The sequence below is a fragment of the Mycteria americana genome, chromosome 10 (genome assembly GCF_035582795.1).
Source record: "Mycteria americana isolate JAX WOST 10 ecotype Jacksonville Zoo and Gardens chromosome 10, USCA_MyAme_1.0, whole genome shotgun sequence".
NCBI lineage: Eukaryota > Metazoa > Chordata > Aves > Ciconiiformes > Ciconiidae > Mycteria > Mycteria americana.
In genome coordinates this window covers 26,371,928-26,398,078 of record NC_134374.1, presented here as the reverse complement: position 1 = coordinate 26,398,078, position 26,151 = coordinate 26,371,928, and the positions used below count along the sequence as shown (strand labels likewise).

Here is a 26,151-nt window from a genome sequence, read left to right as displayed (position 1 = left end):
CCCCGCCCGGCGGCTGCGACCGTGACTCTTGTTGTGCTCCCGAGGGAGCGCGGCGCGCGGCCCCGTGACATCACGGGGCGCCTTTAAAGGGGCCGCGCGCCGCGCCCCGCGCGTCCCGGGGGAGGGCTCGCGCTCGCGCTCGCGCTCGCGCTCGCTGGTGGGGCCGCGCCGCGTCCCGCCCCGCCCGCCCCGCAGGTAGGCGCCGGCGCCCACGTGCCGCAGCTCCGGCCCTGCCCCGCGCTCCCGGGGCTCGCCGCGGGGCACCGGGGGCGGGCAGGTGCGCGCCGCGGGCGGCCGTGGCGGGGCGGTGGTCTGGTGGGGTCCCGCGGCCCGGGCTCCGTGTGCGCGGCCGCGCCGTCCGCAGCCGGGGCCCGGGACGGGGCTGGGGCGCGGCCCGCAGGTGCGTGGCGGGGCGGCGAGGAGCGCGGCAGCCCGGCCCCCGCGGGGAAGCCGCCGTCGGGGCTGCGGGGCCCCGGGGCGGCGGCGGCCGGCGGCGCGGCCCCGGTCGGCCGGCGCCCCGCGGGGCGTGCCTGCGGAGCGGGCCGGGCCGGGCCGGCCCGGGGGGGGCGAGGCTCGGCCCTTGAACAGCCCAGACTTTGGCCCCGCCGGCGCTGGTGCGGCTCGGCCCCGCCGCGGGAGATGTCTCCCCGCTGACGCCCTCGCCCTCCCGGCGGAGCCGCGTCCGGCAAGTACGGGGCTTCCCTCGTTTCCTTCCCTCGCTCGGTGCTTTTGCCCCCTCTTTCTTGGGCGGCGGTTTCCCGGCAGCCAGGGGCCAGGACAGAGCCCTGCGCTCAGCCCCTCCGCCCGGGTGAAGTGGCGGCTGGTTAGCTACCAGAGAGGCTGAAATCTGATGTTTCCGTTCATTCGCAATTCCTGTAGTATTAGTGAATGAGCGAAGGGAAGTCCTGGGAGCAAGGGTTCTGCTGTAAAGTTCTGCTATAAAGGTTCAGGGATGAACGTAATACAAAATTTGGGTTGTTTTGGTTTTTTTCTTAATCGGGGCATATATCTCAAAGAAAAACTAACTTTTTTGAGAAGAACTTCAGGTTTTTGGTTTCCTTCACCTTGCACTAGCAGAGTAACTAAATGGTGATTAGTCACTGTGGAGGGAATGTGAGAACAGAATCAGTCCAGCCTGCCGGATCTTCCTTGAGTGATGTTTTGCCGTTTCCTAAAATTGCCACAGAGGTACGTGCGATGTCGTGGTCAAACTCCAGCCTGAGCCCCGACTGGACTCTCGTAAAGCCTCAGTAAGGCTGTCCCGAAGACTTCGCCCTTGACTTTTTGAAAGCCAGAGCACGTTTGCAAGGCGTTTAGATTGCCATGACTTCTGGTCGAGTCTGATTTATCTGATAAGTTTACTGATGCTGCAGTGTGGAGCTTTAATGTGGTGAGCAGGGCCTCTGCCACGTAGCAGTAGTGGGCTGACGCAGCGGGGATTTGTCTCGGTAGGCAGTTTTCACAACCAGCTTGAAGAGTCGCTGTTCCTCCTTGGTATAAAGTCTAAGCTTTGCCCTTTCCTAGGATTTGATGTTGCTTGCAAAAACCCTTGATGCGAGAGGACGTAAAGATTAGCGCACGCGGACTCCCCAGGCTTGGCTGCTCCCAGGATGGTCACCCCGCGCACTGGGCACGCTTTCCCCGGAAAGCTGCTCCGACGTACTTTGACCCGCGTTGACAAGAAGGCCGCTTCTTTGGCTGAGTCGAAAGCATCCCCTCGCCCTTCCCAGCAGGGCGTGTGCCGACAGATGGGAGGCTTCCGACTGAGGGCTGGTGCCGCCGGCTTTGCCTTTCCTGGTTGCTGTCACCACTGCCTTTTGCTGTTAGGGCAGGTGTGCGTGGAACAGCACGGGTACAGGTTTGCGAACGCCTTGCTTTGAAACGTCTTTGTTGGCACTGAATGAGTGGGTCAGCGCAGGTATTTCACCTCCCCGTGAACAGCACCGGTCACTGGAGCAGCAGTCGCAGGGAATAAGGTCGGTGAGGGCAGCGGCCAGCGTGTAGCGGCGGGATTGAGCGCGCGCTCTGCCGTCATCCCTGCCGTGCTAGGGCCACGGGGAAGGGGCTGTTCTGTGCCCGATTCCTTCAGGTGTGTGGCCAGGACCTCCTGCAGGGCTTGCTGGTGGAGCCGCGGGAGCAGAGCTATACTGGGTTGATGGGTCTAAAACATCTCGCATTTAGAGAGATCCCTACAGCCCCCTTTTGAGAAAGGAGGGAAAGAAGGTTCTTCCAAGCTGAGAGTTGCTTTTGCTCAACTTCTCAATCTAATGACTGTTTGGAATCAGTAATACTTGATTATCGTTGGCTTCTGAAGATAGTACAGCAAGTTTGGAAATCAGAAATACAGGTTTGGAAGGTATCTGTGTGCTGGGGTTGAGTCCCCTACGTTGGGTGTCGCATGTGGTAAGAGATTTCACAGGTTTGCTGTGTGTGCTAGCTGGAAGCTTAGAGAATATCCAGCTTTGCTGCAAAGAAACCTGATATATTCATGTTGCTGTTACCAAAGACAGGGGAGAATAAATAATGACAACCTCTTTATAAAAAAACCTTTCTGTGTTTGATGTGGTGGTATGTCACCATCCCCTTCTTTTTGAAGTTAAAGAAGACCGATTCCTTTAAGCTTTCTTGCTAGGTCACATTTTTCTAATTCTCTTGCTTTCTGTTTCTCTCTGCTGAATGTTTTCTAAGTTGCTGTTATGTGTCTCAAGAGCTGGACATCTGTTTTAGACGGCAGTTTGATTATTGGTTACATCCGGCTTTGTTAATTAAATCACTGGATGGGATCTTTCTTAAGCGTTTTCATGTGGCTTTTTTAGTTTGTCATCCATTTTAACCCTAAGCTATTTTCATATCCTTTGGTGTAATTCTGCTGCCCCATGTTGCAGCAGTTTCTCCTTCATACAGGTAGGTCTTTGAACTTGTATTCGCAGAATTGTATTGTGATGATTTCGGACAATTTCTGCAGCTTGCCCTGGATCTCTCCTCAGAGTATTTCTGGTGCTTATCGCACCAAGCTTGGTGTTGACTGGAAGTTTTATGAGTAAGCTCCTTACTTTGTGATCTAAATCATGGGGAAAATATTTCATGGAACGAGACTAAGCAAAAAGCCTTGTGCAGCCCATTTGAGATGCAATCCCTGGATTACAGAGAACCACTCTTCAAGAGCAATCTTTAAAGAAGTTAAAACTTAAAATTACTTCCCAGTGCCTAAATCATACTTCCTCAGGTGGCTTAGTGGAATAGAGAGATCTTGGCAACACTTTAAAATATAGAGATGCTTGCTCAGGATTATTTCCCTGAGCTTTGTGTGTGGTCCTGTAAGGTGATTTGGGACATGAGGGGTGGTGAAAAACCAGTCCCTTGGAACTCCAGCGTGCGTGGCACTTTCTGCTCAGGACCCCGCTGCCCTAAGACGACAGTTACACAGCACGTGGGATTTACAGGTGCCTCTTCTGCTAACATAGCCTCGCTGTGAATCTGTTCACCTCCGTCTCCTACTGTGTGAAAGCTTACTGAATTAGCAGCATGTTCTCAACACTATGGAACAAAGCATTTGGAAGAGAGCTACAGGCAAAAAAAAGGGTTAATCAAACTCTTATGAGAGAAGCACGTTTGGTTTTGGGGACTGCTCGGCACGGCATGATCTCCATCCACCTGTGCGTTAATTTTGTTATGGGAGTGATTTCCTTCTTGGATGTTTGAATAATGATCCCAGTAGGACTTCTGCCCGACTTCTTCGTACCCTCTCAAAATGTCCGGTACCTCAAACTGTGTGGTCATATTCTACTTCTGTTTCATTACCTTTGTTTTTCTTTTCTCCCAAATAGGTGTAACCTCCAAAAGCACCTTCACTTCAGGCTATGATGGGGTTGTTTTGGGTGTTGCTGCTTTACATCCACACGCTGTCGCCCACGTTTGCTGGAGGTGCCACCCGAGTCTATTACCTGGGGATCCGCGAGGTGGACTGGAACTATGCTCCAACAGGAAAGAACGTACTCGCTAACCAAAGCATTGCGCATAACCCGTATGTTTAGCTCTATGAGAATTTAATCTGCTACTTACACTTACTTAAAATACTAATTTTAGGTGCAATTTCATGCAAGTGTACTGGGACATCTAAGCAAGCAAGAGACATGAGTCGATAGATGTCTGATCTTTATGAGCTTAATGTTTAACTCGTTTTATTGTAGGAACATAGAAACTGTATCAGTGGGACAAGGAATGGTCAGTTTAATGGAGCGGCCAGTGCCTGGGCGCTGGAGGGAAGCGCAGAGGCCCTCTAATAGGAGGGATTGTGCAATACTCTGCCCTGGGCTTTCATTTTTCTTAGTTCCAGCTGGTGATCAGCTCGTGTATCCTGAGGCGGGATGACTTTTCACCCTGATGGAAATGACTTCACAGAGCCGCCTTGGTTTTGTTTAAATGGAATTCCAAGCCTTAGACTTAATGGAACTTCCTGCAAGAAATTTTAGGGGTGGCTTGAAAAATAAGTTTTTGTTCCAAAGGTAAATCTGGAAACTGCAATAATTACTTTGAGTCACTACAAAAACAGGTTTTGGTTTTAGTTTTCAAAACACCAAACCTTTTTTTCTTTGTTGGTTTTTTGTTTTGGTGTTGGTTGGTGGTTTTTTTTGCATAGCTTTCCACAGCTTTTTAAAGGCATTTGTGCCCCCCCCATTTTCTGTGGCAAATAACCTGTATTTCTTGACCTGCTCTCAGTCATTTACCCCTCTATAATAAATAAACAACACTCGGGTTTATACATATCTTTCAGAAACAGCACAGAAGGAATAGGAGGGGTTCACAGAAAAACATCAAGGTCTGTCAGTTTAGCGTGGAAAAGTCTCTGTTCTCTGGAGATGCTGAATAGACCTAAATCAGTTCACAGAAAAGGAAATCCCCCAAAATTCAGGATTAATAAAGATATTATCACCGACTCCTGCAGTGATAACGAATGCGGTGGTTTTTGTTTGCTTTCTCATAATACATGGAGAAGGAAATGAAATTCAAGGCCATTAAACTTAAAAGCAATTTAAAAACTGTTCTGTCACTGCAAACCATTAGCTAATGGGACTTATTTGTACAATGATCACGGAAACCAAGTTTCTAGCAATACGAAATGGATGTGATATTGGTATGAACGGTAGAGGTAGTAAAATGCTTGAAGTTTTCTTTGTTGGGAAGAAATGGACTATGTGGGGGGGGAAAAAGAGGCAGATCTGCAAAATGACGTATGAATTATCTGTCAGCTCTTTGCTAATAGTGGCTGCGGGGATGGCTTCGCAAAGGGATGAGCTCTAGATTGCATGGCCAGAGCCCAGCCCTTTACAATTTTGAATGACAAGGGCAATGCTTAATGTTTTGGTCTCAACTGTTCATCTTCTGGAGATAGCCGTTGGAGTTTGCCTGTATTTCAGGGCTACTTCTATTACTGCAGGGTGACTGATACTAAGGGGGAAGAGGGGGGAGCGACCTCAGCTCTCATTTAGGCCGGTCCCACTAATACCTGGGCCGTGATTCATCTCTTATCTACTCAGAATTAGTCAGAAAGAGCAAATGTGCTTATGAGTTGAACTTTAGTACCTGTATGAGGTTTTAACTCTGGAAGCTGGTTACGTGCTGGGTACATACCTGCCTGACTTGTCTGCCATTCTACAAGTAATTCAGAATCTGTTAAGTAGAAAATAATCTTTTAGACTGTGAATTCTGGCCAGAGAGCTCAGGAGATCATCCCCCCCCCCCCCCCCCCCCCCCAAACTTGTGATTTAGCTGCAAATGCCACGAAGGCACTGAAATGAGTTTCTAAAATCCCAGTGAAGGCTGAAGCAGGCATCAGGAGGGCTTCGGTCTTCCCCGCGTCACCCACGTGTGGTTCTCAGAGAAGCACCATCCTTCCCATTCCTGTTTGCACTGCACAGTTCAGGGGTGCACTTTGTGCCCGTTCGTGAAGAACTGGGGACGAGGCCGTGGCCGCGCGTGGCGGCAGGCGTCTGGCCGTGCTTGTGGCTGTGGTCCCAGGCTCAGCGAGCTGTTCGCGTGCCCACGTCCCCTGTTGCGTTTCACGTGCTTGGAAAGCAGACGAGGCTAACGGCCAGTGCTGCCTGTTTTTCAAGCAGGCTGCGCTGCCCGTGTCGCAGCAGTCAGAGGTGTGGGAGGAGGAAGTTCACGGATGGCTTAGAGCGTGCTAGGGTAGAGCACAGGCGCTCCTCTGTAATGCCAGGGCTTTCGGGCTTACCTGGGAAAGCTGTGTGTCGTCATCGTTCTACTGTGTTATCGACCAGCTGTTTTGTATAATCCATGACTCATGGTGCCTTTCCCTTTTCTGAATTTAACAGCAAGGCCTCAACATTCCTCCAGCCTGGCAAAGACAGGGTGGGAAGCACGTACAAGAAATCTGTCTATAAGCAATACACAGACTCCACGTACACCACTGAGATTCCCAAACCTGGCTGGCTGGGGTTCCTTGGGCCCGTCATCCGAGCAGAAGTGGGGGATACCATTGAAGTACACCTAAAAAATTTTGCTAGTCGACCGTATACAATCCATCCTCATGGCGTTTTCTACGAAAAGGACTCTGAAGGTAAATGAGCCACTGCCATAAAGGAGATACGTTCTTCTCACTGGGATCGTAGGAGTGTGGACTGAGGAGAGATGTCTGTAAAGCCACAGACCTGGTCAGCCCAAAGCTATGCTGCTGGAAAGCAGCTGCACTTAGGTGTTTAGCGAAGCCACCGGATGTTGGGGTAGCAGGTTCGTGGGTCTGGGAGCAGTTTCCTGACCTAGGCATTACAGTACCCAGCCCAGATTTCTTGATTTTAGAAGAACCTCCAAAGCTTGCTAGTGGGAGAGTGGTGCAGAAGGAAAAGAGCTGTATTCATTATTTGAAGTGCTGTAGTATGAGCCACAAGTGTGATGAGCTTCAGGGAGTTCACACGAATGGTGAAGTATGAGACCAAAGAACTGCTGCTTGAAGTAATGCTAGAGCTTGTGGAGAGGCTGGCTGTGGCACACGGCAGAGTTGAAGGCAAAGCAGCAATAGGCAGAATGGGAATGATCTTTGACTCTGTGCTGACCCGATTACTGGGCAAGTTGCCTTACAGTCGCTCTGTGCCTCAGTTTCTCTTTGAGAAAATGACGATTAAACACTATTTCAGCCTGGGGGTGGTGAGTCTCGCTTTGCAATCTGCTAGCCAAGTATATACACGCAGTGCTCGAACTGAGTGAGAGCGGCTCAGTGTAAGGTTACGCGTGTGGACATCTCTGCTCTTCTTGAATGGATGTTGTGATTGCTCAATTGTTCTAGGATCCCTGTATCCTGATATGTCCCCCCAGGATCAGAAGAAGGATGATGCTGTTTTCCCAGGAGGGAATTACACCTATACTTGGACTGTCCCTGAAGATCACAGCCCAACTGCTGATGACCCAAACTGCTTGACCTGGATCTACCACTCTCATATTGATGCACCAAAGGACATTGCATCTGGTTTAATTGGGCCATTACTTACATGCAGAAAAGGTAAAAACTCCAAGAGAAAGCAGCTGGGGGCTGCAGTTTCATACTGTGAAGATTTTGTGGTACTTGAACAAGGATAGGATGAGAAGATACGCCGGTGGGCAGCTCCCAGCTTCACGGGAAAATGCGGCATGACTGGAGAAGACAGTACCCGTGTTCTAGCTGGGTTCTGGTCGCTACGTTATCTTTATCCCTTAGTGGCTGGGCAGCTGAGCTTGTAGGCCTCGTGATCTGAGAGCGCTGTTTGAATCCATGTTAAAAGCAGGAATCTCATCCAAGACTGAGTTTGTGTATTAAAAAAAAATGGGGACCGTTTGATTTCAGCAGGAGTAAGAACACTGAAGGTGTGGCAGTTCAGCCGTGCAGTGGCAGAGCTGCTTGGGAGTGAGAAACGTGTTAGCGGGAATATATTAGAAAAGAGTGAGCGTGCTAGGACTCTGCAGTGAGCTGTGCTAGGATGGTGGGGAAAGCATCTGTCTCTAATTTGTGGGATAAGAGTTACTCTTCTGTGGGTGTTTTAATCCCTCGACTGATGTCTGCGTTTCTGCATGGGTGGGTATTCATTCATCTTTCCTTTCACCCTAGGAATACTGACTGGCAGTTCTCAAAGACGCCAGGATGTGGACCTTGATTTCTTTCTGATGTTCAGTGTGGTGGATGAGAACCTAAGCTGGTACCTGGATGAGAACATAGCGTCATTCTGCACAGATCCGGGCTCCGTAGACAAAGAAGAGGAGGAATTCCAAGAGAGCAACAAAATGCATGGTCAGTGTCACCTTTGTGAAGCCACTGGCTCTGCCCAGACGCTCCGGGGTGTCAGCGCTCTGGTGTCTTGAAAAGCCCTTTCTGCTCTTGTATGCCAGGGCGTGGGTAGAGGGGAGAAGGGAGTCAGCAAGCTCGCAGATCATGTGCTCTGAGACAGTGTCACAGGGACAGCGCAGCAACTCCAGAAAAAAGAAGTGTTATTTTGACTTAATCTTTGGCTTGAGTGAGCCTTTGCTAGTTGTTTGGAGATGTTGAATACACTTCATTTTAGGAATGAGTTGTGGAGCTGGGCTCTCCAGAGCAAGAGGAGGAGGACGAGTTCTGGTTAGGTCCATCCTCCAAACAGATCTGTACTGGGACCTGCTGGCGGAAGCTCTGAAGGCCCCTTTTCTAATCTCTGATTTTGGCTTGCTTGGTTTTGCAGCTATTAATGGTTACGTGTTTGGGAACCTCCCTGAGGTGGTGATGTGTGCTGGGGATTACGTTTCATGGCACCTCTTCGGGATGGGCAACGAAATTGATGTTCATACAGCCTACTTCCATGGAGAAACGCTCAATATTCGAGGCCATAGGACGGATGTGGCCAGCCTCTTCCCAGCCACTTTTGTTACAGCAGACATGATCCCCAGTAACCCTGGGAGATGGCTACTGAGCTGTCAGACCAGTGATCACATACAAGGTAAGGCAGAGGTTGGAACATGTCCTGCACTCTGCGGCCTCCCTTTTTTCTCCCGGTGTGGTCCCGAGACGTACAGTGCGGTAGGGGACAGTGCCTCGGGCAGCATTCCCGCTGAAAACGTCCCTAGATGAATGGGGTCATTCCTTGTCTTGTATAAATTGGGGTGGATTGATTATTAATGTGCAGGCCAGACTTACTGGGGATGACTTGTACCATTGTATGATGTTCCACGTTGATCAGTGGTGAAGACAGTAAGTTAGGTGCAGCTGAAAGCTAAGATGCCTTAGGAGCTCTAGTCCCTGTACATCTGCTATACATCTAGTCCCTGTACATCTGCTATCCTCAGATGTACCATGCACTTGCCTGGTACATCTGAGGATAGCAGGAGGCTCTATTCGCTCTCTGTCCATACTTCCATAGCATCCAAAAGCTAAGGTAAGAAGCTCTGCTCACTAACACAAAAAACTCCTTGCTGTGGGGACCGCCTAATCACCTTCTCCCAGCCACGTGCCTTTTGGGGCAACAGGAGGAGTGGCCGGTTCATGGCAGGAACGTGGGACTGTGTTCATTGCCTGGTCAGACTGGCTGAGCGGGGTCAGCATGTGTGTTCTCCGCCATGTCTTGGACAGCTGGGATGGGGGCACTCTATGAAGTCCGGCCCTGTTCTCGGCAAGCCCCGGCGTCCGCCCTGGAAGGGAGAGTTCGGAAATACTACATAGCTGCAAAGGAAGTGCAGTGGGACTACGGACCTTCAGGGCTCGACCAAAGCAGTGGGAAACGGCTGAGTGAGGCCGGCAGGTAAGCAAGAGGCTGATGGGCTAGGGCAGCGTTTGGGAGTCTCGCGTCTGTGTCGGGGAGGCTGCTAAGGAAAATGTGGAATTTCTTTCTTATCAAAATACATGCCTGCAATTCACGTGGAGTACATTTCCTGGGAAGGCAGATCACCCCATCTGGAAATGTAGGCTGCTGTAGCTAGACTGTGCTGAGAGCGGTGCTGGTTCATAGCCCTTACCCACAGACTCCAGGAGTCCGAGCTTATGGAGAACACGGGCTGCCACATTTGTCTCTGCGCTTCGTTTCTGCTTGCTGTGCCTGACCTAGGAACAGATCTGTGTATTTGATGAACTATTAAGAAAGCACATCGTGCAGCAGACACAGGGTGGCAGAGCTAGCCTGCGGATGTGCTTCAGTGTCGCCTTGCTGCAGCAAGCAATTTCTAGGAAATCAAATGCCGTGGCCTCTGACGGCCTTCCATCCCGCGTGTCGGGGGTCGAGACAGCGGTTGGTGAGTGGGTTCCCGTTCAGACTTTGGCTGACGGAAACAAAGACATTCCTCCCCCTCCGTTCCCTTTCCTGGGAAGCCTTTGGACAGGATACACCTCTGTCAGATGGAGAAGAAGAAATGCGGAGCAGTTAATGATTTACCCAAAGCCACACAGCAACTCTCTTACAGACCTTAGAACTGAAAGCTCCTTAGACCCGTGAGCTGGCCTTGTAACTAAGCTGCCTCTACTGCAAGGCGTGTTACGTCTGTGTGTTTGGAGAGGGTGGTGGCGGAGGAAATAAATCTCTCCACAGCTGTTGTGTGAGGGGTTTTTCCAGTTAGGACTGCAGTTGTCCCCTGGCCTCTGAGGAGCTGAGCGTCGCAGCCCTGCCTCTGCAGTGACTGCGCTGCAGCTTTGTTCACTGCCCTCTTTTGCGCACCTTGTACAGAGGTGCTGCTCGGACCCGTGCCATGGAGCCCGGCTGCTCCAGCTGGGAGAGGGCTGCGTGCCAGAGGTGCTCCCTGCACACGGCGGGCAGATGAGTCTGCAGGACGAAAAGGTTTCACAGAGACAAGCTGTGCTTGTTCCAAACCAGAGATGCTGTCCTTGTCTGAAAAGCTGCTTGATTTGGAGATGCTGCTGGCGCTGCCAGAGCCGTGTGGGGAGGGAGCAGGAGAAGAACAGGACTGGTTTTCATAAAAATGACCTGACGTTTGCTTTTTGCATTTAGCCCTGCTGAGCAGTTTTTCAAGCGTAGCCGCTACCGAATTGGGGGAGTCTATTGGAAGGCAAAGTACGTGGAATATACCGATGAGAGCTTCCGTGAGGAAAAGCAGCAGTCGGAAGAAGAGAAACACCTTGGGATACTCGGTAGGAATCATCCAGCAGCGCAAATCTTCTTTCAGTGCCAGTGAGAACGATGCTGATGTCGGGAGCACCCGTCGGCTGTACCTGCCCTCTCGTTTCGTGGCGCAGAGCGCGGCCCGGAGGTGTTTGACAGCAGTTACATCTAAGAGCGAGGGGGACGGACCTAGGGTGTGGAATGGCAGAACAGGCAGAATCGCTGTTCTGCCGGGGCAGGCTTCAGAGGTTAGTAGTAAGGGCGGAGGGACACAGTCTAGGATTTGTAACTAGAGCTAAACAGGTCACAGTAATAGCCCCTGGTTACGTGGTTTTGACTGAGCATCTTCAAGGCATGCTACAAACCCCGCTTTCTCACAGAAAACTTCCTCTTCCGAGTGGGCGCTCTCTCTGTTATAGCCGGGTAACAGTGAGGGTGGTGGAGAAAGATGAGAGAAGAAAATAGGCAGTCTGCAGAGGCAAACGGATCGCGCGTGAAGGCTGTGACATACGTGGTAGAAGCGTATAGGTGCGGTCCAATTTCCTGCACCAGCAGTGACTGATAATCTAATGACACTAGAAATGAGCAACAGCAATCACGGCAGAGGCCACAGATAGGAACCGATAGGCTTATTAAAGACTCATGGCTTCTTTCTAGCTGGCTGGGGGCCGCGGCTCACAGAGCCAGCGGTGGGCTTGGGGCATCTCGTACCTCTACACACCAGACCTCAGGCCCAAGGCACCCATCTTGGAAGGCTGAGGGGGCCTTATGCAGGTGGGTGAGAGACACGGGCCTTTCCTGAGGGCGTTTCAGCACATCTGGCCATTTTGTTACTCCGTCTGCGAAGGCCTGAAGCATCTTCTCGGAGTCCTCCTGCAGACCCGAAACGCTTTCAGATAATTCTTGTCAGCCCCCTGCTCCTGCTGTCAGGGCTGAAAGGCCTTAGGCGATGTCGACGTGCGGGGAAGTCCACCTTTCTTCTGTATCTTCTGCTCCCCTCAGCCTGGGTGGAAGGTGGCCCTGGCTTCTTGGGTTTGCCTGGTCACCCAGGGAGTTGCTCCGTTGCTGACATGCTCTCTCTGCTATTCGTGTAGGCCCAGTGATCAAAGCTGAAGTGGGAGACACCATCCTGGTGACGTTTGTTAACAAAGCCTCCTGGCCTTTCAGCATCCAGCCTCACGGAGTGTCCTACGGGAAGACGTGGGAAGGGATGCAGTACCATGATGGTTTGTGGCTCCCTTTTCTCAAGTAATTCAGTGGTAGTGCCAGTGCCGGTGGTGGAGCTCCGCAGCCCGTACCTCCTCTCTGCTGGGGAGTTTCTGCAGCTGGGAAGGACTGGATGTGCCCCGGAACTGGGTGGAAGCCAGCCTGGTCCTCAGCCTGCCTGAGGCCTCGCCGAAGGAGACTTTCCGCTGAACTGGTGCCCAGGGAGGGTGCCAGAGGGAGTACGGTTCCAGAGGTGCTATTTTTCAGATTAAAATAGTAAACCAAAGCTCAGACCAGCTCTAGCTGTTTGAGACCCTGTGAGCAGAGGAGTGTGCCCGGTGCCTTCCAGCTCAGATCACCACGTGCTTCCAACACTCATCTCCCCAGATGCAGCGGGATCGGCTTCGTTATTTCCCGTCGCCGTGCCTGTCTCTGCCATGGCACCAGTGGGAATTTACATGGTACTGAGAGCGGCTCTCTGTGTGCCTTAAACACGCCCACATCAGACCTCAGAGGTGCCGCATATTTTAATGACACAAACGAAGTAAAGCCCATATGAATGTAGCCGGTGAGAAGATGTAACCAAGTTTGTACAGAGACCTTGGGAATAACCATGCCAATCTCTGTTTTAAAGGTCTGTCCCAGAATGGGGTTTCTGTTGCGCCGCTGCACAACTTTACGTACCGCTGGACCGTGCCGAAGCACGTGGGGCCCACGTCCAGCGACCCTCCCTGCCTGACCTGGATGTACAGCTCTGCTGCGAATCCCATCAGAGACCCCAGTTCAGGTTTAGTAGGGCCTCTGCTCGTCTGCAAGCCGGGCACTTTGGATGACAACAACAAACAGGTAAAAGGGGTTTTCCTGCCATGCTCTTACCAGGTTCTTTGTTTTCTTGTAGAGAAGGAAGCATCAGCAAAACATTAGGGAACATAATAAAAACAAACGTGCGATAGTGTGAGTCCAGGGGAGTCGAATCAAAGCCACGAGGCAGGTTAGCGTCGGGACAGCTGGTGCCCAGGTCTCGGGTGGGAATGGCTAGCGTTCTGGGCTCCCAAGGGCTGCCCTTGAAATGGTTTCTGAGCTCTGCTTTAAAACTCAGACTTGGCTGAACGAGTGTACCTTGGATGTGACTTTACAGGTAACTTTTGTCCCGAGCCTGCGTAGCAGGCTGCTTTCAGAGGCGTGTGGAATATTCGTTGCAGTCTCGGAAACATTGAAAAGACATTTCACTTACTTACAGGTGGTTTGCTTGAATGATATAACGCTTTGAGGTGTGGGTGAACTGCATTTCTTCTGCAAGAGCAGTTCATTTTCAAGCAGAGCTGACTACAAAAAAGCATGTGAAAATCCATGTCAGCCTTTATGCTTTTGGTGAAAGAGAGGTGAAATCTGAAGGGCGACCAGAACTTACTCTTGGTATGTCACTCAGGGATAGTCTACTCACGGCAGTAAGTCTAGGGAAGGCGGTAAATTAATATACTGGGGCAGTGCAAGACAGATTAGCAGAGCCTTACTGTGAAAAACAGTAGGCGGCAGAAAAACAGCCTAGTGCCGTCCCGCCTTCCTTGCGGTGCGGATGAGGGAGCGGCTGGCGAGTCCGAGAGCGGCTGCCCCGAGAGCCTCCCCGGGGGAGTTTGCTTTCTGCCTGCTTTCAGTGGTGGCACGATGTGGCTAAAGTAGGAGTGCAGAAGAGATCAGTACGTTACACGGGGTGGAAACGTGACTCTTCTGAGCAGAGGGGATCATGAATGTGTACAGCCCGCTATGGGAAGGAGCTGTGATAACGATAAAACAGCTGCAGGTATCGAAAGGGTGTGAACAAAACAGGCTTGTTTGGAAAGGTAGGACAGGGAAAAATCACCTGGGGCAGCAATTCTGGCTCCACAATCTTAGGCAACCCGATAATGAATGCGTAACTGGGAAAGGTGCACGGCCACCCCTCGTGCCCCCTGTGCCGCAGACTGGGAATCGCCTGGCCCTCTCTGCAGCGTGTCCTCCTGGGTACAGCTGAGGAAGCCCCTGTCAGAGGGAGACTCTGGACAGCAATGGGGATGTTCTTTCAGTGGGGAAACACACCATGCTTTGCAACGCGTTTCTTAGGAGAACTAATATTTTCAAGGATTTAGGGTAATAAAAAAAATCCCCAGTCCAGGCCTGTGGTAGGAGAAAGGAGAGGTGGAACAGAGTCATCAGCCTGCCCTGTGGGCTGGGCTCTGATCTCAGGTCTGATTTGGACAGGCGGAGAAACCTACGCCTGGACGTGGGGACGGTGGGGGAGGGAGGCAGTGACTTCATATCCTTGGCTGAATTTTGATCACCTTACTCACGTGAAATATCATGGAAAAATCCACAAGTGGTGCCTCTCGTGGAACAAAAGAGGAATATTCAACATGAGTAAAAGGACAGAGCCCTGGCCCTCAATGAGCCAAGTTTTAAGATAAAGGGGAACATGAGAGCCAGGCAAAACAGCTTTAACTGTAAGGATAGTTCATTGGTGCATTTTGAAAATTAACAGCCGTCATTATGATTATATCTTAGAAAGGGATCGACAAAGAATTTTACCTTCTCTTCAGCGTGTTTGATGAGAACCTCAGCTGGTATTTAAATGCAAACATAAAATACTATTTGAGGATGGAAGAGACGTCTGTGAAAAAGGATGATGGCTTTGAGGAATCAAACAGGATGCACGGTACGGCCTGATGCTGTTCCGCATGCAGCGGGAATGAACCTGCAAAACACGGGGCGGTGCTCGCCTAAAGGCTGAGCTGGGAAGCTGGAGGGGCTGTGTTGCGTTGGCCTGAAATCAAGCGAGGCTGGAGGCAGCGGGTGGGACACGGGACAAGGAGCATGGCTGTCGCAGGACGCGCGTCCTGAGCATAGTCGGGTGAATTACGAGCAAGCTGCCTTTCCACTGGCAGGCCTGCCCTGTCAAAGTGCGTGCGCGCAAAATGAACCTCTTGGCTGCTACCTACCTGCAGCGAGTTAATTGTTTTCTCCTTTGCAGCCATCAATGGACTTATGTTTGGTAACTTGCCTGGGCTGAACGTGTGTGAAGGAGACAATGTGTCCTGGCACCTTCTGGGCTTGGGCAGTGAAGCAGATGTACATGGAGCTGTGTTTCGGGGAAACACCCTGCAGGTACATGGGATGCGGAGAGATTCAGCGAATCTGTTCCCCCACACATTTGCTACTGCCTTCATGCAACCTGATAACAAGGGTAAGTGCCCGCACATCTAACTTAGCAGCAGGAAAAGTCTCCCGTTGTAGCATTTGCTCCTGTGGCTGATTCTTTAGCACGGTGTAAACTCTTACAGGGTGAGCTGTGCTTTAGATCCTGTTTAGTCCCATTTACGTGGCCACGGCTCCTGTCTTTGCATCCGATTCTGGAGAAGAACAGGAGATACAGGATCTTTCCCATATTGCCCCAGACTGATTCTCTAGGCTGCCACTTCCTATTAAATATTTGTAGTAACAGCCCCGATGGCCATTGCTGCCTGTGACCCACAGAAACATGCAAACATGTCTTTCAGGATAAAGTAGCAGACAGTTGCCAGAGCTTAACTCCCCTGTCCATGGCTTGCGGAGATTCACGTTTATGACAGACCCCAGTCTTCCCAGTTGGTGGGACAGGCACACAACACCGAGTCTCATTCACGCAATGCGGTGGCCTCAGCTGCCAGTTGTCTCCTCCCCTTTGGCATTCGCAGGCTAGGTCTCTTACTTAACCAGCGTCTCAGCAGTGGTAGCACAGTTATGTCACTTTATTGGTTTCTTCACATCTAATAAGCTGGTTATTGTGTAAGAAAGACTCCTGAGATGATTTTTGTGTAGGACTTTGTCGTGCCATTCCTGCTTGGTTTCTCTGACAACCCCTTTTAATCTCAGCCTGTGGCAACCAAGCTCCCTAAACAACCGCCCGGGTACACGCCACGCACATACCGATGTCAGCCGCCACACGAGCCCTGCGCGGGAAGCAGCTGTTTCCTGGGATCTTTAAAAGCCGCTGATTTCCTTGTTCATGCTGCCTCCCTCAGGGACTTTTGAGATCTACTGCCAGACGAGCAATCACTACCAGGCTGGGATGAGGGAACGCTACACCGTTTCCAAGTGTGGAAAGAGGGATCCTGCGCCTGCCCTTCAGTACAGGGGGGTGCGGACGTATTACATCATGGCAGAGGAGGTGGTGTGGGACTACGTGCCTGACCGAAGCTGGGAGAGGGAACGGCACAACCATTCTGCAGAGAGGTAGAGCCATTCTTCTGGGGAAGCCTTTGGCACAGTTTCTCAGTAGACCTTGGTGAGGCCTGTTAGGTATCTTGGCCACCTTGCGACGTGGTGCCTACGCCGCTGCTGGTGGTGCTGCTGATGGGAGCCGCAGCCCCCCCGCGTCACTGCGCCCACCTTTGCAGCCAAAGCAGGTCTCTGGGAAACCCATTCAGCTAGTGAACCCCCTGCCACGAGTTAGCTGTTTATCCCCTGTGAGCTTTTGGGTATCTCAGCACTCATTCTGCATTTCTCAGCTACGCCGATATATTTTTGAGCAACGAGAATGGACTGCTCGGCTCCAAGTACAAGAAAGCAGTTTACAGGGAGTACACCGATGGGACTTTCCAGACCCCCAAGGCCAGGATAAATGGTGATGAACACCTAGGGATACTAGGTAAGGATACGTGCAGAGGGTACATCTTCCACTCCACTTGGCTTCAGTGGCTAAGGGCTGTAATCTGAAGGCCTCCTAGATATTTAGGCATCTGCTGTGTATGCAAGGGAGAAGAAATTCAGACTGTCTCCTATCCAGGTGTGCCAGCTTTGGAGAAAGAGGGTCCTGAACACAGCTTGTAGTAGAGAAGACTGGGTTCGCATGCCTGCCTTTGCACCAGCTTTCTTTCATGTCTCGGGCAAAAGTATTTTTCACACCTGCATTTCTCTGACTGTAAAACAGAAATAACTGCTGACTTCTAGAGAGCAGTCTGAGAGATGTAGGTGAAAATCTGTAGCTGTGAGAGAAACGCTTTTGAGGCAAAAGCAGGCAGGCCTTGGGAAGTGGAGGAGCACATTACAATGTCCGACGGAAGTCCGTGGAGACACAGCTCTGTGTTACGAACCCAGGACTATAAGTGGTGCCAGAGCTGCCAGGCTGAGGCAGTATATGCTGGTCAAAATAGACTGCAGCTCTGACTTGTGACACTGTCAGGCCAAATCGAATATTACCACGTTTTTTGAAACCAGCACCAAGGCATGATCGAGACCCTGTGAAATTTAGCATAGCAGCATTCAGAAATCAAGCCATAGTTGCACTGGGCACAGTTAAAATGCCTAACAGCCTTCACTTCCCTCGTTGTGAAACTCCCGGTTTTCTAAGACTTACTTGCATTGGGACCGACCTCCGATTCTCTTTTTGGGAGGTAGAGAAGAGGGAGGGGAACATCATAAATGTTGTAAGGGAATATATCTGGGCAGAAGATGATGAGAGAGGTGGGAATATCCTCAGGAGAGACGTCGACAGTTTTGCTAGTCTCAGAGTATGTTCTTCCTGTCTCAAGGTCCTTTTCTGTGGGCGGAAGTGGGAGATATTCTCAACATCGTGTTTAAGAACAACGCCACACGACCCTACTCCATTCACGCACACGGGGTGCTGGAAAGGGATACAGGACAGCCGCAAGTAGCAAACCCCGGTAAGTCACTGTGGTCCCCAGCCGTATGCCTGTATGGGCTTACGAAGCTAGTTTTAGCCTATAGCTAGACTGGTTTCCTTAAGGAGGCTTAGATGTACTTGTTTGCCGATGGTGGAGAACTGGAACTGAACAATCACTGGCCTTTCAGGTTCACCGCGGTTTTAGTGCTATCGCCTGTGTGGGAAGGGCAGCCCTGGGAGTTCATATTCTGCTCTGACTTCTGGGTTAAGCATAGCACAAACTTTTCTGTGTGCAGCCTTATCCCCCCCGCTGAGCGTGGTCTGTCTGTAGGAAGGAGAAAGATGATGGCAGTTCACAGCTCCGTCAGTCCTTGGTAGCCCTCGGCTGACAGCCCACGATGGGGGAAGCCTGCCCCTCTTCTTTGGGACCTATACTTTTCGTGATGTGCACAATAGTATGAAAATAGCATGAAATGGGAGAAACGCGCAATTGCTTGCCAGGATGCTGACCGAAGTCACCCGTTTGTTTCACGGTCCAGATGCCAATTTGTGTAACTTTTGGTCCCCTTCAACTTCCGCAGGCTGTCTGAGCCACAAACAGGTTCTCGGTCAGGCCCCATCTTTCTGAAATGTATTGCTAATACACAAAATAGTAATTTTAAAAATTAATTTGAATGAGCATCATAAATATACTTCAGAGAGATGAAAGATCATCTCGAGCTCCATCTGTACTGAAGAGGTAGAATTTCCTCGGCCAGGTCCAGTCTCAAAGGCGGCAGATAGAACAGAGTTGCGCTGATACCAGATAGCGTGTGCATCCTGCGACCCCTCTGCTTTGCTTGTGAGAGGGGAGCCTCCATCCTGCTTTTCGGTCTTTGGGGAAGGAAGATGCAATGTCCACCAAAATCAGAATTGAATTTGCACTTTGAACGCAGGATCTTCTTTTTTTGTTTTGCTTTGCGTGCTGCTTGGCAAACTGGCGAGCGAGTGTATCACACTGGTGTTAACGGTGCTTCTCTGTCACTCAGGCAACATTGCGACATACCGATGGGAAGTGCCTGAGAGGTCTGGTCCAGGGCCAAATGATTCAGCCTGTGTTCCTTGGGTCTACTACTCTACGGTGGACCCAGTAAAGGTAAAATAGAGGTTAGAACCAGCAAAGCCCAATTAGACAGATTTTTCACCCCCTCTACAAAACAATGTGAGCTGAACATAATGGAGAGATTGGTCCAGCCGAGATGTAGAAGAACCACCTGGTGACATGTCCAGCGTTCTCCTCGGAGAAGAAATCCTCCAGATTTGTCGTGATGTTTGTCCTTATTTTTTCCTAACACAAACCTTCATAAAACAATTCCCCTGTCTCCTTGACACTAACCTTCCTTCACTTATTTCCAGGATATGAGAACATCTCCCAGTAAGTCATGGTTTCTATTAGTGAGAGCCATAGGGCTAATCAAGAAAGACAAATTGTCCAAAATTAGGCACCATGGATAAAGCAGGAAGATTTGAGCATTGCTAGGATCAGTTGTCATAGCACCGATCTCACAGGGAAACAACCTGGAGGATCCTGCAGTAAACCATCATATTCAACCTAGAGATCACTGCCTGTTTATCTCAGTTTGCAGATGTTTTTGCAGCCACAGAGTGGAGAATATTTTGATACCATTCATATTTATGACTCTTGGATTTGCATTCATAAGAGCCTGTATAGTCACTGTTCTTGTGCTTTGGTAGCTGACTTTCACCAATGAGAGTACTTGCACAGTAGCACCATTTGTTTTAAGTGGGGTGATGCAGGGAACAGAAAATATGGTTGCTGGAGGGACAGAACTGCATACAAAAGAGGGGGTGAGAAGGTCCTTGAGAAAGAACACCTCTGAGGTTTTTCTCCTTCGTGCTGATTAGGATATGTACAGCGGTCTGATTGGGCCCCTGAAGATCTGCCGGAGAGGGGCACTGCAGTCTGATGGGATCAGGAAGGATGTGAAGAGGGAGTTTGCTCTGCTGTTCCTGGTTTTTGATGAAAATCAGTCCTGGTACTTGGAGGAGAATGTGGAACGTTTCAGTAAGGGAAATCACAAGGAGATCAACCTGCTGGACGACAAATTCGTGGAAAGCAACAAAATGCACGGTAATGCCTGTTAGGCACCTGCGCACCCGTCACTGTCTATGCAAGGTTGATGCTGATTCTGCGACCTCTATAAGTAGTCAGCCACCCAAAAACCAAGAGCCTGACTCCTAGTGAATGCCCTCATCCTTTTCTGTTGTCAGTGGCACGAACAGAATTAAACTGTCTGTTGTTCTCAATATTGCAGCACGTACACAGCACAAATCTTTGATCTCTAATGAAGGCTAATCGTTATGGCTGTCCCTGTCAGGAGGAATAGGAAGATATGGGCCAGAGAGGTTAATCTCTGTGTCTGAGTGACTTGGGACAGGAAATAAAATCGAATGTGAAATTAATATGTCAGACTAACTTCATTCTGTTCATCTCAGGACTGTTAGAATATGTTAGATTTCATGTTAATTGACCGAGCTACGTGGCTGCAATACATGGCTCAGTTGTTTTAGCTGATTACCAAAAAGCTATTTCTACCATAGTAGGATGAACACGTTTTTCTAAATTAACATGTTATTTATGATAGTTTTTCTCCATATTATATCTGGATCTATCTAAAGTATTCTCGGCAAAACAAGTCCCTTGCAGTTGTGGAGATAAGAATAGTGAAGAGTTGCGTTGTGTGTAGTGTCATGACTACTGGTTTTGTACAGGTGATATAAAGAATCTCCAAATATACCTGTCCGTTGTTATAATTGCTAACCCAACATCATAGCTAGCAAAACCCAACACATTGAAGTTGGATGCTTGTTTTGGGCTACAGAAAGTGCCTATGGCAGATCTGGGAGTAAAACACCGGTGTTCCTGCCCTCAGATCATGCCTCTTTCTGTCTTATTCCCTCCGTTGTCATCTGAGCATGAAAGTTTCCATGGGCGTGCCATGGCATTCAGCTCACTCACTGTTTCGGTCCCTTTCCTGCGTTTGCAGTCTGAGCAGTATTCCTTCTTGCTGTGCTAATTATGAAATGAAGTCCTGCCACGTGGCGATTTTACAAGTGATCAGCATGTAATGTGTACAGCTAGCATGAGACTCGTAGAATGACAGGGTTGTCTGTTGGCAGGATGTCTATTTTTGTTTTTCAGCGAGTAAATTGTTGAGAGATTTATGTGTATATAGATATATACATATTTCCCTACCATTGGGCTAAGAAGGCCATTTTTACACATCTTGACTTCTAGAAACAACCATCTCTGCTGGCTGACTGCAGGTTTTCAGCAAGAGGTAGTTTTTGAGATTTATTTGAGCTGAGCTACAGCATGGCCTTGAATGCAAGTCACTTTACTTTTCCTATCTGTTAACAGAGTGGATAAGTAGTTGAGCTGGAGAGAGACTGCCAAACTTTTGGGGGACTGTCATATGGAAGACACTAACTGCTGATGCACTGGTTGCTATATGAGCTTCGTAGCGTCTAACTTGCCCTGCATGTTCTTCCCCTGAGATGGTTCAGCATCTTTACCATTTCAATAACAGCCTTTCCTGCTCTCTCTGTGTGTTATTTACTGCACAGCCATCAATGGGAGGCTCTATGCGAACTTGCCTGGGCTGACCATGTTCCAGGGAGAGTGGGTGAACTGGTACCTGCTGGGAATGGGTCAGGAGATTGATGTCCACACAGTCCATTTTCATGCTGAGACCTTCATATACAAGGTAAGAATAGCCTGCTGATGATAAAGCAGAGACTGACCACCGATACTGGCACTTTTGCTTGGCTCTGATGGACTTGAACTTCCTGAATGACTTCACAGCAGCTTCACCCAACTAGGAAAGGGGTGTGACTTTACACATCCAAATCTGACTCATGGAGCTTCTCTGTATTGTGCTGATATGCCTGGCTTAACCCTTCTTAGGAGTAGACGTTACCAGATTGTGTTTGCTTTCCCAGCTACAGCCCTGGAGCTGCTCTTTGAAATCTTTTTTTGAGCTTTGAAAAACAGCCGTAGCACTGAAGTGGTCTCCGGTGACACTGACAGAATTTTCTTTCTGAAAAGACGCTCGGAGCACTGCGCGCTAACAGCCTCCCTTCCCCTTGACAGAACGGCAAAAGCTACAGAGCAGATGTTGTGGATCTGTTCCCTGGGACCTTTGAAATGGTGGAGATGTTGGTGGGGAACCCTGGGACGTGGCTGCTTCACTGTCATGTGTCTGATCATATTCATGCTGGTATGGAGATACTCTTCACAGTCTTGCCCAGATCAGGTAGGGAGCATCACTGCTTGTCACCGTAAAACATCTAACAGCACTTTCTACTACTGCCGCTAAATTCTGAGTGTTTGCATCACACTTACAACTCTTTTACATACCATAAACAGCCAGTTAACTGAGCACATAACTACTTACCTACCATTAATTTAAGATGTTCCATTTGAATATGGTAATACCTGCAGCTGGAATTAATAACAAATTGGTTTCGGGGGTTTACATTGCCTACGTTATTCTTGAGTTTTATTTTAGCTTGTGTCTGAGAAGCAATGTTCAGCCATCAGCTAGTAATTGTTCTTACTAAGAACATTACCTGTAATCTAAGTGCACATCTGAGGCTTCTCGTTTCACCAGGAAACACGGGAAGGTGCTCAAAGGTGAGTGACACTCTGCGCAGAGTTTGGCTGCCATGGAGTTAATTTTCTTCATAGCAGCCCATAGGGTGCTGTGTTTCAGATTTGTTGCCAAAACAGAGTTGACAACACACCAGGGTTTTAGCTGTTGCCGAACAGCGCTTGCACGGGCGTCGAGGTCTGCTCTGTTTCTCACTCAGTGGGGTGGGCAAGAGGCCGGGAAGGGACACAGCCGGGACAGCTGACCCGAACTGACCAAGGGATATTCCATGCCGTAAGACGTCATGCTCAGCAATAACAATGGGGGGAGTTTTTCTGGAGTAGCCATTGCTCAGGGCCTGGCTGGGCATCGGTCTGCTGGTAGCGAGTGTTTGCTTTTGCATCACTTGGGTTTTTTTGGTTTTGTTTCTTTTCCCTTCGCTTCTTCAATTGTCTTTATCTCACCCCACAAGTTCTTTTTTTCTCGCCTTTGCCCCTCCGGTTCCCTCCCCTGTCCCGCTGGGGGTGAGCGAGCGATGCTGCCAGCCGGGGCCAGCCCACCGCAGGCTCAGGGGCTTGGACTGTGCTTTTCTTTCAAAAGCCGTAAAGGGTTGTGCGGCGGGGATGGGTCCGCCCTTGGAGCGGGTAATAGAAGAACACTCTTGGTGTGATGCGGAGAGGGAAAACACTGACAGGAGGAAAGAAAACCTGCAGGCCCTGGAAACCATGCTGCCTCTGGATCTGCTCCTTGCCAGACGTGCCGTGTTCTGGACTCTCTGCCTCTTCCGCCCAACACTTTCTCACCCTCTCTTTGTTTCCTTTCAGAGCCAGAGCTTGAAGTCGTAAACTACAGTGCAGGTACGGCGTATGTTGCACTGCTAAATACCGTCCGTGTGCGAGGCGGAGGAGGAAGGGAGGTCTCTGGTCAGTACAGAGACTTAGATCTGTGCGAGGAGAAGGGAGGAGCACGAACACCACTTACAGCCTCTCCTCTGTCGGGCCGGCCAGCGTGTTAGGCTGAGGCCTGGCTGCCGATGGGTAGCAGGGAGGGCTCCAGGCTAGGTTGTTTATCTGCCCTCCAAAGGTCTGGCCTCTGATAAAAATAAGGGAGCTGGGCTCGTTACGCTTGTTTGACCACGTTAGGTGAAAAAGTTTAGTGGCCCCGCATCCTGTTGTACTTGCTATGCATGGATTTGTCTTCAGAGGAGAGTGCGAGCTTAGAAACTGGCAGAGGTTTAAAGGAGGGTGTTGCAAAGGACATGATTTTTCTTATCCCTTTCAATCAAAACCCGAGGGGTGCCTTAGATTAGTTGTCCTCCCTTCTCGGACTGTGAATTACTGTGTGGTTTAGGGAATTTTCACGTTCACTATCACATTCACATTAGCTGAAGGGACTGAGTCAGCATGCAAACAAGTGCATCTGCCTTCTGGTCTGCTCTTCCCCCAAGAAAAGAGCCTAAGCATGTGCCCTGGATCTGTCCGGTATTTTAAAGAACAGATGTGAGAAGACCTTTCATTGAGCAGCACCAGGGAGAAGGGGAGTAGTAGATAAGATCCCTTTAAAATTTTCTGGGGTAAAAGTCAGAATAGTTTATGGTGGTGATTTATTTCCCTGATTTTTCATCTTTTTCCACAACTCCATTTTTCAGCTGCTGTGAATAAATCCAGCTGAGATGATCTCAGAGCCAGCTCAGACCGGCTGAAAATACAGCCATCTACCCACAACTCTTCAGTCTTTCTCCACTGATATTTCAGTCATTTCCAAACAATGTTTTCCTCACTCAAAATGGGTGTAAAGAAGAGGAGTAGGAAATGTATCAGAGCAGTAGTGACAATATTAAATAATTTGCTTTTGTACCATACTCAGGCATCAGCCTGTGTATGCTCACCAGGCAAAAACCTTGATCAACAGTTGTTACCTGTGCAAATAGCCACTTTTCTCGAAAGGTTGCTGCTGCCTCTGCGTGGAAGCATAAGAGAGCTCAGATCTTAAGAAACTCGCCACCAGCATGACTGAGCAAGTGCACTCTGAAAAGTGGTGGTTAGGAGAACAGCCATGTGCACGGGGAGCTTGGAGCAGGGTGGGGAACTTGCAGCAGCCCCACTCCGGACGCGTGTTCTCATCCCCATTCTTCTGTTCCTAGCCCAGCCACTGACTCCCCACACAACCTCAGGTCACCTCCCTCGTGAGTGGGGAGAGCAATGGCTAGCTGATTGGGCTGAATAGCTGTGAGACGTGGAGGTGTCCTGGGGTGGAGTGGATTAGGGAAAGAACCATTCGTTCTCAAATTTCTGTGTCACCTCAGGGATGAGGGTCTGTTAGCGGGATGGCAACTGGGTCTCCTTTGACTTGCTTTGGTTGCATTGGGTCTTCCTTTTGCTCCTTTTTTATGTTTCTCGGAACCTTTCAGCTGTGCTATTTCTGGCTCTCATTGGAACTATCTTTTTGTTTGTCCTCAGAGTTGCCACCTGAGGATGAGGACGAGTCCCAGAAGATCACGCTTTTTGGAGCTAAGTTGGCTCAAGGGCAGATAGAGGCCACAGTCATCACTCTAGCCATTGCAGGAATGGTGCTCTTCCTGGTCGCCTGCTTCCTCCTGGGAGTGGTCATCTATCTCGAGAGACAAAAGAGGTTAAGGCGCAATCGGAGGTCCATCCTGGATGACGGATTCAAACTCATGTCTCAAAAGAATTCGGGGCTATAAAAGCCATGTACAAACTTCGGGCTGTGTGCTTGGAGCAGAGGCTGGATTGCTGTCCACGGCAAAGATTTTGGGGCATCATTTCAATCGTACGCTGTAATTCTAGAAGCTAAGGAGGAAAAGCTGGAGCCCTGACCTCTTAATCTGTCTTCCTCAGCACTCTGTAAAGAAAAAGTCTGTCCAGGAGAGATCCCAGGACCCTTTGAACTGACTGAAGACAAGTAACAAGAGTAAAAAGGTCCTTCTAAAGTACTTCTCTTCCTCAAGAAAGAGAGGAGACATTTCCCCTATTTTCTTCTCTCCAGAACAACTCCTCTTGGTCTTTCTCAGCAGACTAGCTTAGGCCAGATTCCAGTCTTGCTCCATTGCCAGAGCTGAGTTGAGAATTGTCTCCCAAGAAACTGTGAGCCTTTAAAGTAATTAATCTGAAGGGGGAAGAGAATCTTTTCATTTTTGTGAATCAATTAAGAATACAGAAGAGAAAATGTTAATTTAGATTTGGATTGCTGTTTTTTGATGAGTAATTGGGCAGATGCAAATTCAGGGCAGTACATGTCATGGCGTGAGAGCTCCAGCAAGGACCGTGACCACAGCTGTGCCTCACCATTCGCCTTGCTGCGACCCATCTTCTGCTCTTGGCACCCCAGGCGCTGTGCTTTGGTATCGGGCGTCCTGTGTCTTGTGCTGGGAGAAGAAGCTTTTCCAAGCGCTGCAGAGCGTCCTGGTGACTTCCCTGCGTCGCAGCTCTGTCGGTCTGAGCACGTGAAGGGCTGTACCTCAGCACCCGTGCAGCTCCTTGTGCAGCAGGGTCAAGGATGCTGTGGTGTTCTGTGATGTGGTTTGCTCTCTTTCTTTCAAATACATTTTACCGAAGTGATCTCCAGAGTTGGGCTG

General features: G+C 49.9%; 1 protein-coding gene across 13 annotated transcripts; it reads left to right on the top strand.

Moving 5' to 3' along the window:
* The first annotated feature begins 201 nt into the window (after positions 1-201).
* HEPH (hephaestin) lies at positions 202-26,134 on the top strand. 13 transcript variants are annotated; one of them, XM_075513489.1, is made up of 23 exons: positions 202-277; positions 1,525-1,976; positions 3,828-4,024; positions 4,775-4,819; positions 6,336-6,580; positions 7,304-7,516; positions 8,099-8,278; positions 8,703-8,957; positions 9,587-9,755; positions 10,953-11,092; positions 12,158-12,289; positions 12,904-13,115; positions 14,808-14,958; positions 15,274-15,486; positions 16,304-16,514; positions 16,790-16,929; positions 17,813-17,944; positions 18,933-19,039; positions 19,810-20,035; positions 21,532-21,671; positions 22,058-22,220; positions 23,381-23,413; positions 25,016-26,134. In XM_075513489.1, the coding sequence occupies exons 3-23, from the start codon at positions 3,861-3,863 to the stop codon at positions 25,258-25,260; spliced, it is 3,516 nt and encodes a 1,171-aa protein (XP_075369604.1). In that variant the 5' UTR covers positions 202-277; positions 1,525-1,976; positions 3,828-3,860; the 3' UTR covers positions 25,261-26,134. The 13 variants fall into 13 exon arrangements, 12 of the variants coding, with proteins under 12 accessions (XP_075369604.1, XP_075369605.1, XP_075369603.1 ...); XM_075513488.1 differs by lacking the exon at positions 202-277 and adding an exon at positions 526-689; XM_075513486.1 differs by lacking the exon at positions 202-277 and adding an exon at positions 712-1,390.
* The last annotated feature ends 17 nt before the right edge of the window (positions 26,135-26,151 follow it).